The sequence below is a fragment of the Metarhizium album genome (genome assembly GCF_000804445.1).
Source record: "Metarhizium album ARSEF 1941 chromosome Unknown scaffold_47, whole genome shotgun sequence".
Classification (NCBI taxonomy): domain Eukaryota; kingdom Fungi; phylum Ascomycota; class Sordariomycetes; order Hypocreales; family Clavicipitaceae; genus Metarhizium; species Metarhizium album.
The window spans coordinates 15175-28305 of record NW_024467621.1 but is presented as its reverse complement, the minus strand read 5'-3'; the positions used below and the strand labels follow the sequence as shown (position 1 = coordinate 28305).

Below are 13131 nucleotides of genomic sequence, written 5' to 3'. Positions count from 1 at the left end.
GCCCGAACGCCTATTCGGCAGCCTTTGCTCCGACCACGTACCGGAGACATGGTTACATGTGAGACCGAGTCCGATGACTTGGTTCCACTGTTTCTCACTGGGCCGTGGCATGGTGGGAAACGCCAACAATGAAACAAATGATTATACCGCCGTCTGACAACGAAGCTTTTGGGGCCAAGCTTTCGAAACTAACTTTTCATACAAGCTCTCGCCACAATGACTAACCGGCCGGTTGCAGCTTGAACGACAGTCTCGTGCTGGGGGTCACAAACTAGATTCACGGGCTTTGGACGTCGGACTCACCACTGAAGCAACTCGGCTTGCGATATTCAAAATAATTCCAGAGTCAGTTGTGCTGAGATGAAGCAACACACTCGCATTGACTTGGAAATCACCAAATTTGTGCAGCTCCTTTGGACAGGACATGTACGCTATTTATAGGGATCCATGTGCCGACGTCTTTGCAGTAGCTCCTTGGCATTTTTTCATAGCTTGCTTCGTTCTCCAGCCGTCAGATGCAATGACCATCACTGAATCAGCCTCCCCGAACTCGCAGCAACTCCTGTGTCTTACAATTACTGCCTATCGCAGGCCGGGACTCAGCGAGGCTGCCTACCGAGAGTACATGACCAAAGTCCACGCTCCCTTGGTCAGCTGTCTCATGGAAGAATATGGCATTGTCCGGTACAACATGGTGAGGCGCCGCTACTCTCCCAATAATGGTACAGCATCCAGATTCTTAACTTGTCCGGTGCAAGACCCACAACGACAGCAAAAGTCGGCGATTACTCCCCCAGCTATGTGACCCTGAGTTCTCCAAGCCGTCTGATTATGACTGCATCGTGCAGTTTGTATTCCGGTGCATGGAAGACTTTCAGCGCATGAAGAGTGATCCGCGATTCATGGAGAAGGTGGCCCCTGACCACCAGAAGTTTGCCGACACTTCAAGATCAACGTAAGCAATCTGTCTTATCAGCCTTGATCTTGGCCAAACCCCCTGTTGATGGCGTTTCTACTGTCCAGCATGACTATTGGTTATTTTGAAGAGTTTCTAGATAACGGAAAGCTTGTGATTAAATAAAAGGCCATCAAGCCAAACATAAGCAGGGAAGCTTGGTGTCAGTTTACATCACCTAGTCATGGGGTACATTTTTTTCTTTTTTTTGCAATAGGGTTTGGCGGACGCGATGACATCTTGTCAAACTTGCCGGTCGGCATGCTTACATATGTCTCAGTTGCCTGCAGTCTTTGGAATGCAAAACTGTGGCTTTTAAGGTTCACGTGGCCTGCTGTCTTTGGAATGCACAACCGCGGTTGTTAAAGTTGACCTTGAATGGGCGAAACTTTGAATAGATGGAGCCAAGAAGGAAAAAATCCCCGAACACTCCACGGCACGCCGTGTACATTCCGGGCAAGAAAAGTCCATTCGCCATGGTGCGGCTCCTGACTAGGCGGTCATCCCATGGACTTGGACCACTCTGCGTGAAATATACAACTTCTGTTTCTACCGGGGACACGTCCCGACATCGTTAAGCTAAAAGCTAGAAACCGTTCTAGACCACTCTTCCCCGACGGCCAGCCAAACCCCGTCTGGTACCAAGGTTTCAAACGCTTCGCTTTCACTACTGGCTTGTCCCAAAATGGCATGCGGGTGACCTCATGACTATCTGACCATGGACAAAGTAATCTCGCATTATATAGTTTGTTCCTAGTACTTAAGTGAAAAGTAAAGCAAGAAAAGTCGAATTGCGGCGTGTTGAATACATATCTTTGATATCCTCTAGGGCCCAACTACCTCGCGTCTGTCACATTGTTGGCTTCGAGTCTCGACGCCTGCCTGCATCAACATGGAGCACGTGATAATCAAGCAGCCTGACACCGGAGGCGACTCCGTCCGGATATTCGTTTTTGGAGATCAGACTAGTTGTAATTTATCGAATTTGCAGCCCTTACTCCTGAAGCGAAGCAACATCTACTTGGTGTCCTTCGTCGATCAAGTCAACTGCGCCCTGAGACACGAAATAGCCCGCCTTACGACGGCAGAGCGCCGATCCTTCCCTGCCTTCTCGAGCATTCAAAATCTTGTTACTCGAGGACTCCAGAAAGAAAGGAGCGTAGCCTTGGAGAGCACCTTGGCAACAATCTATCAACTGTGTTGTTTTTTCAAGTAAGACGCCTCCTCCCATCTTCGCCATGTAGCAAGACTTTTTACTAACCGCGCACAGCTATTTCGGAGATGGCCAAAAGTCATATCCAACGGGCCCAAATACCCACGTCTCCGGTTTGTGTATTGGGGCATTGTCAGCAGCCGCGGTTAGTTCTTCTCGGTCCCTGGATGAGCTGGTCCAGGCAGGCATAGAGGCAGTCCTTGTGTCACTCAAAGTTGGCCTCTTGGTTTCTCGAACGGCAGCTTTGTTCAGTCACCAAGCCTCGGCCAATTCTTCTTGCTCGTCCTCTGCTTCATGGTCATATACAGTCCCGGACTCGCAATTGCCACTGGCGCTTGCTGAGGAGGCCATTGCGTCTTATACAGACAAGACGGTAGGCAGAGCACCCTCCTTCTGAACATGGCACCGTCTGTTAACGAGACAGAACATTCCGCCTCTTTCATCGCCGTACATAAGCGCAAGGGGACAAAACAGTTGGACCGTCAGCGGCCCACCAGCAGTTTTACAGGGCTTCTTAAGGTCTTCGCAAGTGGTAGAGGCGCCGAGGTTGACTCCGCTTGCTGTTCATGCGCCATACCATGCACCGCATATTTTCTCTGTCAGTGATGTCGAGAATGTTATTCAGGCGGTTGGACCCGTCAGCAGCTTGTCAAGTAAACTGCCTTTCATTTCCACCTCATCTTGCGGCAGCCTGTCAAGCGGTACCAGGTTCCAGGACTTGCTGTTTCGGGCTGTCGAGGGGATTCTCATTCTACCGCTAGACCTGAGGGCGGCTGCTGAGAACATGCGGCAAGTTTTTGAGGCAGTCGAAGACGTGTCCCGATGCGCCTTGATTCCAATCTCGACCGGCGTTTGCACAAGCCTCAAAATGTCCTTTTCGCCGGTTCTGGCGGACTGCGTCTCGATAGTTGACAGCATCATGGAAGGCACTGCGGCCGATGGAGGTTCAAAATCCGCCCCAGCTACTAACCCCGGCGACTCCAAGATCGCCATCATAGGCATGTCTGGAAGATTCCCCGAGGCTGCAGACGTGGAAGCATTCTGGGCCGTCCTATACAAAGGGCTTGATGTCCATCGGCCCGTCCCGAAAGACAGATACGACGGAGAGCTGTACTATGACCCCACCGGCAAGAAGAAGAACACTTGCAAGGTCATGCACGGATGCTGGATCAACGAGCCCGGGCTGTTTGACGCCAAGTTTTTCAACATCTCGCCCAAGGAGGCCGAACAGTCCGACCCTGGCCAACGACTGGCTCTGACAACCGCGTACGAGGCTCTCGAGTCAGCAGGCGTTGTTGCCGGTAGGACGCCCTCAACCCAACGAGACCGCGTTGGGGTGTTCTACGGCATGACTAGCGATGACTACAGAGAAGTTAGTTGCGGCCAGAATGTCGACACTTACTTTATACCAGGTAAGGGCTTCAGTCTGCAAGCCGCAATGCAAACCCTTTCCTTACACGAAGGCCAACCTTACTACAGGCGGGAACCGAGCATTTACACCCGGAAAAATCAACTACTTCTTCAAATACTGCGGTCCATCAGTGAGCGTCGATACTGCATGGTAAGCTTCGTGGCCGCCGTTTCAGCCTGTTTGTCGTGGTCGGCTTCAACTAACACCTTCTCCTACTCCGCGAACAGCTCATCAAGCCTAGCGGCAATCCACTTGGCTTGCAATTCCATCTGGAGAAATGAATGTGACACAGCCGTTGCCGGTGGCACGAATGTAATGTCTAACCCTGACAGCTTTGTGGGGTTGGATCGCGGGCATTTTCTTTCAAGAAAAGGTACGCGCACGTTGACGTGTCAAATCGTGGCTGTACTCCCGGCTAACACGGTAGTCAAAAGGCAACTGCAACAACTTCGATGACGAAGCCGACGGCTACTGTCGAGCGGACGCGGTTGCAACTGTTGTTCTGAAGAGGCTTGAGGATGCCATGGCAGACCACGATCCCATCCTCGGTGTCATTTCAGGCGCTCATACCAATCACTCTGCCGAGTCCGTTTCCATTACTAGACCGCACAGCGGAGCACAGGAGGAGATTTTCTCGAAGCTGCTGTGCGAGTCCGGCGTCCATCCTCACCAAGTCAGCTACGTCGAGATGCATGGCACAGGAACACAAGCCGGCGATGCAACTGAGATGACGTCGGTTCTGAATTGCTTCGCTCCGTCGACCGGTCCCAGGCGCCTGCCACATGAAAGCCTTCATCTGGGCTCCGCAAAGGCAAATGTTGGCCACTCGGAATCTGCATCCGGAGTCACATCACTGATCAAAGTCCTGTTGATGATGGAAAAAAATATGATCCCACCCCACTGTGGCATCAAGAGCAAAATCAACCATAGATTCCCGACTGATTTGGAGCAACGCAACGTCCACATAGCCAAGACCGCCACCCGGTGGGGGAGGCGTCGTGAATTCGACAATATACGCCGTGTCTTTGTCAACAACTTTTCCGCGGCTGGAGGCAACACCGCATTGCTTGTGGAGGACTACCCTCCACTCGCGGCAGCCTCATCGCAACGGGATTCCCGGACTGCCCACGTCGTGACAACATCTGCCAAATGTATTCAATCGCTCAGAGGCAACTTGGAGAAGCTAAAGGCGTTTGTTCAGAAGACATCGAGTTCCGAAAGCTTCATGTCCAAGCTGTCTTACACAACTACTGCTCGGCGGATGCACCACCCATTCCGCGTCGCCATACCGGCCGCAAAACCCGAGGAGCTATTGAGTGCTCTGGACACGGAGCTCAGGCGAGACAGCTGCAGATGTTCATCCGAGTCCGCCGTCGCTTTTGTTTTCAGCGGTCAGGGGTCTCAGTACGGTGCCATGGGCAAGCACTTGCTACACTACACGATTTTCCGCGGCGAGATCGACTCGTACGACATATTGGCGCAACGTCACGGCTTCCCCTCGATTATGCCACTCGTCGACGGATCAGTTGCTATTGAGCACCTCGAGCCACTCGTCGTCCAACTTGGCACTGTATGCGTGCAGATGGCACTCGCAAGCCTCTGGATCGCCTTCGGCATGCAGCCAAGCTATGTCGTTGGTCACAGTCTAGGTCACTTCGCAGCACTCAAGGTCTCTGGTGCTCTTACGGCAAGCGATACCATCTACCTGGTTGGCATGAGGGCCCGCCTGCTTCAGAACAAGTGCAGCATAGGAAGCCACGCAATGCTGGCGGTCCGGAGCAGTGCTGAGGATGTCCAAGCATACTTGGATGCAGATGTTCACGACATTGCTTGCATCAACAGTCCGCAGGATACTGTTGTTAGTGGCCGCGTCGACGATATTGACCGGCTGTCTGAGAGGCTCTTGGACAAGGGCATCAAAGCAACAAGAGTTAATGTCCCGTTTGCATTCCACTCGAGTCAGGTCGAACCCATTCTGGACGAGCTTGGGGCCATAGCCTCTCAAGTCAAGTTCCATTCCCCATGTGTGCCAATCGGATGTCCTCTACAGGGCAAGTCTTTGCTTCCCGGCGAGACACTAACGTCTGAGGCCAGCCACGTGAAGCGTCACTGCCGGCAAACCGTCAACTTCCGTGGGATTCTACAGTCGGCCAAGTCCGACGGTTTGGTCTCTGAAAAGACGGCCTGGATCGAGATAGGCCCTCACACAGTGTGCTCGATGCTTGTTAAAGCCAACATCAATCATGATGTCACTGCTGTCCCGTCTTTGATGCGTAGTCACGACGGGTGGCAAGTTCTCGCTTCAAGTCTGGCAACTTTATACTCGAAAGGCTTGTCTGTCGCATGGGATGAGTATCACCACGACTTTGAATGTTGTAAAGAAGTATTGCGGCTACCAGCTTATAGCTGGGATAACAAACGATACTGGATCGAATATGTGCATGATTGGTTGCTGACACGAGGCGACCCTCCCGTCCCAGCTGCGGCTCCCTCCCCAGCGCCCGTCTCTAGTTTCTCAACTGCCTCAGTCCACCGAATTGTCCGTGAGTCTGTTGACAGAGAAACTGTCGCTTTGACGGCAGAGTGTGAGTTTACAAGCGAACAGTTGCGTGAAGTTGTATACGGACACGTTGTCAATGGCAATCGCGTTTGCACTTCTGTACGTACACGCGTCCATCTATCTTACATGCTTCTCTCCTAACGTTGTTTCAGTCGTTATACGCAGACTTTGGAGTGACCTTGGGTACCTATATTCTCGATAAATATCGTGCGGACCTCAAGGACCACTCGGTAGACGTCCAAGAAATGGTGGTAAATAAGCCTCTGGTTCATAAAGAGGGCCTGCCTATGCTCCTGAGGATTGACGTTGTCCACGACATGACTGCGAGCAAATCTGCGACCATGTCAATATACAGCATCAACGCCAAGGGAAACAAGACAGTCGACCATGCCAAGTCTAGCCTTTGCTTCGGGGAATCCAGAGCCTGGCTTAGAAGTTGGGATAGTACCCAATATTACGTCGAGCGAAGTATTGAGTGGCTCAAAGAGAAAGCCGATCAAGGTCTCAACAGCCGCTTGTCTTCTGGCGTTATATACAAGCTTTTCTCCAGCTTGGTTGAGTACAGCAGCGCGTACAAAGGCATGAAGGAGGCGATTGTGAACACCGAAGACTTCGAGGCGACGGCTCTAGTCCAATTTCAAGTCGATGAGGGCAACTTTCGATGCAATCCCATGTGGGTGGACAGCTGCGGGCAACTTGCTGGTTTCCTGATGAACGGCCATTCAAAAACACCTCTAGACCAAGTGTTTATCAACCATGGCTGGCAGTCTTTCAGGACAGTGAGGAAATTCTGCAAAGACAAGACCTATCGCACATATGTCAGAATGCGATGCATCGAAGGTACCACGTACGCCGGAGACGTGTACATTTTTGACGATGAGGGCATCGTTGGCGTCTGCGGCAGTATCACGGTAAGCCGTATCTTGTTGCATCACCATCGTTTCGTTGCTAACTTACCGTAGTTCCAAGGTGTTCCTCGAAGGGTGCTCGACGCTGCGATGCCGGCGCCAAAATCTCCAAACAAGACACGAGACCATGCCAGTCCCAACGCTACTATCTCTAGAGCGAAACCTCCGCAGGGATCAAGCCCGGCATCTTCAGCTCAGCTCGCTCAACACAGTAGCATTGAACCTCTGAAGCTTGACGCGGCTTTGAAGTCGGCCACTACTGCAATAGATCCTATGCATGCTGTTCTCAGGATTTTATCTGAGGAGATTGGTATTCCCCTGACTAGTCTTCAATATGATCTCGTCTTCGCAGACTACGGTGTTGACTCTCTTCTCTCCCTGACAATTTCCGGACGACTTCGTGAGGAACTCGACCTGGATATCGAGTCCTCGGTCTTCGAAACTTGCGCAACCGTCGGCGACTTTGCTGTTCACCTTGGCTTGGACACTTTGGCATCTTACCAGTCCTCTGGCGAGTCGAATGTTTCTGGGGGCGTTTCCCCCAGGAGTGACTCCGTCGCGGCAATGAGCAGCGACGTGACCACTCCTCCGGCTCAAAGCCCGCTGGGCTCAATGTCCAGCAGTCCGTGCGAAGACTTGTGCGCTATTATAGCAGAGGAGATTGGCGTGTCGATGAGCGTCATCAAAAGCGACGCTAATCTTGGTGAACTAGGCATGGATTCACTCATGTCGCTGACTGTACTCAGTCGCCTGCGCGAAGAGTTGGACCTTGACTTGGAAGGTGACTTTTTCGTTGCTCACCCTACGTATAGTTCTTTCAAGCACGTCTTTGAGCAAGAGATTGAACCTGAAATCGGACTAGGGGAGTCTGCAGACTTGAAGAAATACCACGCGACGTCAACGCTCCTGCAAGGTAGTCCCAAGTCTGCGCTCTATACGTTGTTCCTCCTACCAGATGGCTCGGGCTCGGCAACTTCTTACGCCACCATTAGTGCGGTCGGCAGAGACATTTGTGTGTATGGTCTCAACTGCCCTTGGCTCAAGTCGGCCGAAAAACTGGTTCAGTTTGGCCTCAAAGGCCTTGCTTCGCTCTACGTCGGAGAAATCAGACGCAGGGCGCCTCACGGGCCGTACAACCTGGGGGGGTGGTCTGCGGGAGGGATTTGTGCCTACGAAGCAGCAATCCAATTTACTCGAGAAGGTGAAGCTGTCGAGCGTCTTATTCTCCTCGATTCTCCTAATCCAATAGGTCTTGAGAAGCTGCCACCACGGCTGTTCGACTTCGTTAATGGCTTGGGGCTCTTTGGTGAAGGCAAGGCGCCGGACTGGCTACTAGCACATTTCCTTGCATTTATTGACGCCCTCGATCAGTGGAAGCCAGTACCCTGGGATAAAGCCCTCGATAGCACTACACCACCACCGATGACGTACATACTCTGGGCTGAGGATGGTTTATGCAAGGGCATCGATGCACGCCCAGAATACAGAGATGATGATCCTCGTGAGATGAGGTGGTTGCTTGAAAATCGAACCAACTTTGGAGGCAATAGTTGGGATATTTTGCTCGGTGAGGGGAGGCTTTTAACTGAACGAATCCAGGATGCGAATCATTTTACGATGCTACGCAGGGGCAAGAACGCCGAGCGTGTTGCAGCTTTTATTAGAAGTGCCTTTAAATAGTTTTCCCCTCTTTTATTGACTGTAATATACAAGATTGATAGTTTGTGCTTGACCTTGATTTGATTAGTACCATTATTCCATCTCGACCTCCTGCCCAACTTTTAACCCAACACAAAGGCTTCCTAAAATAGGACATGGCTTTGTGTTCTCTGCTAACAAAATGCTTCCTGGCTTGGCGAAATTAGTTACTACCAATCAGTTTCTATTCCGACTCCGTATTGTGGAGGCTGGAAATTATGTCATTGTGGCCGCAAGACGTGGCCATGAGCAATTTAGGAGCCCAAGGGGTTAAACACCGGCTACCGTAGTGTACTTCAGGATTTGGAAGAAGCGTACCTGGCAAGGCTATCGAAAGGCAGGGCCTAACGTGGACGACAGGGGAGATAAGTGTTAGTCCGCGGGCTTAGACTTAATGCATAGCTCCTTGACGTGTTCAGAGAACTTTTGGATAGGGAATTGCTACACGGGCATGACACTTTGGCTACACGGGCATGACTCTTACACGGGCATGACTTTTACCACTTCTGATTGGTCGCATACTTTCTTGGCCCCACAGATACTTCCTCGGAAAGGCGGTGTAGCCAACTTCACTAACAAGCTCCTACATCACCATGAATTGCAGTCACTTATCGTTGTGGGCGCGATTGGTCTTCTGCTATCTTGCAAGCCTGCATTTCGGATTAAACTACCGTCCTTGTACTGTTAGCCAGTAACTGTCAAATACTGGCAAAAGACGTGATGTGGTCTACTTAATTTATTGCCTCACAACGATACAATCTGGATCTTCGTCATCACTCTTAGCCAGTTCCCATTGACTCCTTGTCCTGCGAATGTTTCGTTGCGTCCTCCGTCCACTGTACCGCACGCCTGTCGTATTCCCAGCATTTAGGACTTTAGAAGGTCTACCTGGCCCTTGCTGGGCTGAGATGCCAATTTGGCCACCAGTTTGTGTGATGGTTTCTCGAGTAGCTTTATGCACTCTCCTAGCAAGAGTTGGCTTATTGAGACTTCCTGGCGGTCGACCTCGTCGCCCACTTGGTTGATTATCAGATCGGCTACTTGATGTAATAGCTAGGCTTTCTGGGATAACCTGCGCTGTATTCTTTGGCCTTCCACGTAGTGCAGTGGCAACTTTCGGGTCAAGAATTCGTCGGTATGGATCTTGAGATGCCGATTCCCGTAGTCGCCAGCGTGGGTGGACCTCCCATTTAGTGAAACGTGTGTCAGAATCTAGCTTTGCGTAGACTTTATGATAGCATGGGATTCCCAGCTCAATAGAGACCGTACAGTCGTCGTCGCAAAGTCCAATAGAGTCGGGGAAGGGATTCTTCCCCGTCGGCAGAAATTTGCGAGCAATACAGTATTGCTTGTTGATTAACCCAAGTCCTTTCGATGACATGGTTGTTCGTAGTTCACCAAGATAGTTTCCCATCGAACCTAGGTATTGTGGAGCAGTCAGGACATCATCCTGTCCACAGGCATCCTTAAAGGCACGTTCTTGGTCATGTATCATATCCTGCATTGCCTCGACGAGTCGGTAGAGGTGGCTCATGCCATTTAATAGATAGCTTTTGATATTATTGTTGCTTGCTTCTGTGCCGGACGTAACTCGGATTCCGAAGTTACGATAACGACGGATAAAGCAACGTGCCCATTGAGCACTAACAGGCATATAAGTCGAGTAGAGGTATTGTAAGATCGCTCGTTGGTCGTCGAACTCTTTACAAAGATCTCTCCATGCCTGCTCAAACGCTTCCTCAGTCTCGGCATAGAGAACCTTTTTCCACATTAAAACAACGCCTTGGTAAGTATGAGGAATCTTATCACTACTCGACCGATCTTCGATCAGATGCTTATCTGTAGTGCTCAACCCGCCATCCGCCTGTGAGGGAATGTCTTCACTGTCACTAGCGCTAGGGCTAGTAGTACTGTCCTCACGTTGGCCCGTCCACCTAGTCTTCGATTTAAGCAAAACGTTTGAAAGGATATGATGAATACAAAGCTGTTGCTGTGCATTTGGAAACTGATCATTAACGGCAGCTTTCATAGCCTTGTCGAAGTCTGTGATGATGACATCTGGTTCCCTGAGTGAGTGTTTTGTAATGAGCTTGCGAACACTCTCTGCAAGGAATTGGAACCCCTCCCTCCTCTCGTTATCTATTAAGCCAAATGCAGCATTGAACACAGTTCCAAGACAGGTTTGGCCAGTAGCCTGGAATAAAGGAAGCTTGAAGCGATTAGTGTTATATGTGTTATCAAAGCTAATAACCTCGGGGAAGCGCTTCCACATCTGTAGACAGTACGGAAAGGTCCAGACAAGACCAAGCAGTCTATCTGGATCATCATCGGCCCATTTCGCGATGTATGGGATCTTCTTCTCATCAAAGAGTTTGATCAATGCCGCAGTAGGTGTATAGCCATTTAGCTTCTCTCGGTTAATGAACGAACGGGCATTATAGATATCCTTCCGCAGGAGTGTTGTATCGGGGAATTGCTCCTCAACCATAGCAGCTACATCACTGGCTCGAATACCCGCGCGACGGCTTGCTGACTCGATGGTTGCTTTAACTGGTGTAGTAAGGCGGCGGTGGGAAACATGCGCAGATGGCGTAATACTCCGTTCATGGTTATGCTGGTGATGTTTCGGGTCTCTATGTTGTCGAAGAAGCCACTTGCCTTCCTCTAGGGCTTCAGCAATTATCATCCATTTGCAATCACACTTCCGAGACCTTCGGGTTCGAAGACCAGAACCCCCCGAGGCCCGAGATTGTCCAAACCGGTCGCATTGAATGGAGTACCTAATCAACCGTCCCTTATAGGAATATTTATTCCGCCGAATAATACCAAATCCGTTCTCCTTTGCAAATGCGTTGGTTGTTTTAAAAAGAACTTCGGCCGAGGGCGCTGGGTCGCCAGGGATTATTGGGTTCGGAATTGGCTCCGGGGCGGGAGATAGAGACTGTCGCATAGGCGAGGAACTAATATTTTCGGGCGTCGGTGATATTCGAGGAGGTTGTGTGGGTGACCTACGAGGTGGAGAGTACGGTGGAGGAGAGTCATATGCTTCGAAACTTAATGGTGACCATCCCCATCTCTCTCGCCAAGCTTGTACACGTTCGTATGATCGAGCAAGGTCTACAGTTAGCCTTCGACCTTCGCCGGTAACCTCTCGTACTATGCGCATTGCGGACTCGAACTCGGCTCTTGTCCTTGTTGGGAGATGCTGGGCGGATGGGGGTGATTCGGGAGGTTCAGAGGCGAATGGATCAAATTCTGGGCCTGGTATAAGCGCTCTGACTCGCTGGCTCCATCTTTTTCCACGGAAGAAGTCATTTTGAAGATATATCTCATAGTCAGATCGAAGGCCCCATGCAGGCTCATGGCGGCCCTGTGAACCATGGGGGTGTGGGAGACTTGAAAGTGTTTGCGGGAAAGAGGCGAACAGGTTATCGAGTGCATTTTCGTCCCCGAGGCCGTAGAACTGACCGATACTCGTAGCAGAGCTACTCGCGGATTGTGGTCGGTCTTCAACTGTGGAAGGACTAGATCTGCGTCGCCGACTGGATTTGTGTCGCTTTCCTCTTTGTGATTGATCACTGGGACTAGGGCTCCGCGACCTGCGAGGAGGTGTGCGAGGCAAAGACATTGACGTCTTGAGAAGAGAACAAGATTGTAGTGAAAGAATTGGTCGCTATCTCTACAGCATAGGGTGCCGTATTATGGTTTATTAAAAGCTACGAAAATGAAGAAAGCAAGCTCGAGGGGGTCGCCCCGACTGCGCGACCACTGGGTTGCTGCGTAGTAGCTTAGCCGAAATGAAGTAATTTACACAGAAGCAAGGTTAAAATGGCCCAGGTACTTGCGGCTGAGGTGGCAGAATCCAGCGTCGTTAACAGAGACAATGCGACCAATCAGAAGTGGTAAAAGTCATGCCCGTGTAAGAGTCATGCCCGTGTAGCCAAAGTGTCATGCCCGTGTAGCAATTCCCTTTGGATAATGCAAGACTCTTTAGGCTAGTTAGGAAGACTTCAAGCCTTGACTTATTTTCCTGTGAAGGGCTTATGGAGGACTTAATAGATAAGCTATGACATTCCACACAGTCAATGTGCGTGATTCTTACTTGGGACATGTTGGAACGGTACACAACACGGATCAAAGTCCTAAACGCGAACTTCAAGCTGGCTAACTGATCGCTGCCACCTGAGGATAAGAAGGGGCAATGGTAGAGATTTAGGAGCTACACCTAAGACAAATATTGGCACGAAATCCGAGACAGTCTGACAACCCAGACCTCGTGGTAAAGAGCATTGTGCCCGATATTATTCGCGGAAGAAAGGAGACTCACAACTATAACAAGTATTACTTGGAGAAAGCCATCCTTTTTTTTTTTTTTTTTTTTTTTTT

The 13131-nt window shown here is 50.6% G+C and overlaps 2 protein-coding genes across 2 annotated transcripts; one reads left to right on the top strand and one right to left on the bottom strand.

Annotated features, from left to right (window-relative positions):
• Positions 1 to 520: 520 nt before the first annotated feature.
• Positions 521 to 8727, top strand: MAM_08215 (conidial pigment polyketide synthase PksP/Alb1; the record flags this gene model as incomplete). The annotated part of the gene is made up of 9 exons (XM_040827013.1): positions 521 to 694; positions 759 to 955; positions 2226 to 2541; positions 2593 to 3540; positions 3581 to 3729; positions 3807 to 3952; positions 4014 to 6238; positions 6292 to 7050; positions 7102 to 8727. The coding sequence occupies 9 exons, from the start codon at positions 521 to 523 to the stop codon at positions 8725 to 8727; spliced, it is 6540 nt and encodes a 2179-aa protein (XP_040674974.1).
• A 754-nt stretch (positions 8728 to 9481) lies between these two features.
• MAM_08214 (uncharacterized protein) lies at positions 9482 to 12373 on the bottom strand (the record flags this gene model as incomplete). Its single annotated transcript, XM_040827012.1, has 1 exon — positions 9482 to 12373. The coding sequence occupies one exon, from the start codon at positions 12371 to 12373 to the stop codon at positions 9482 to 9484; it is 2892 nt and encodes a 963-aa protein (XP_040674973.1).
• Between the last annotated feature and the right edge of the window lie 758 nt (positions 12374 to 13131).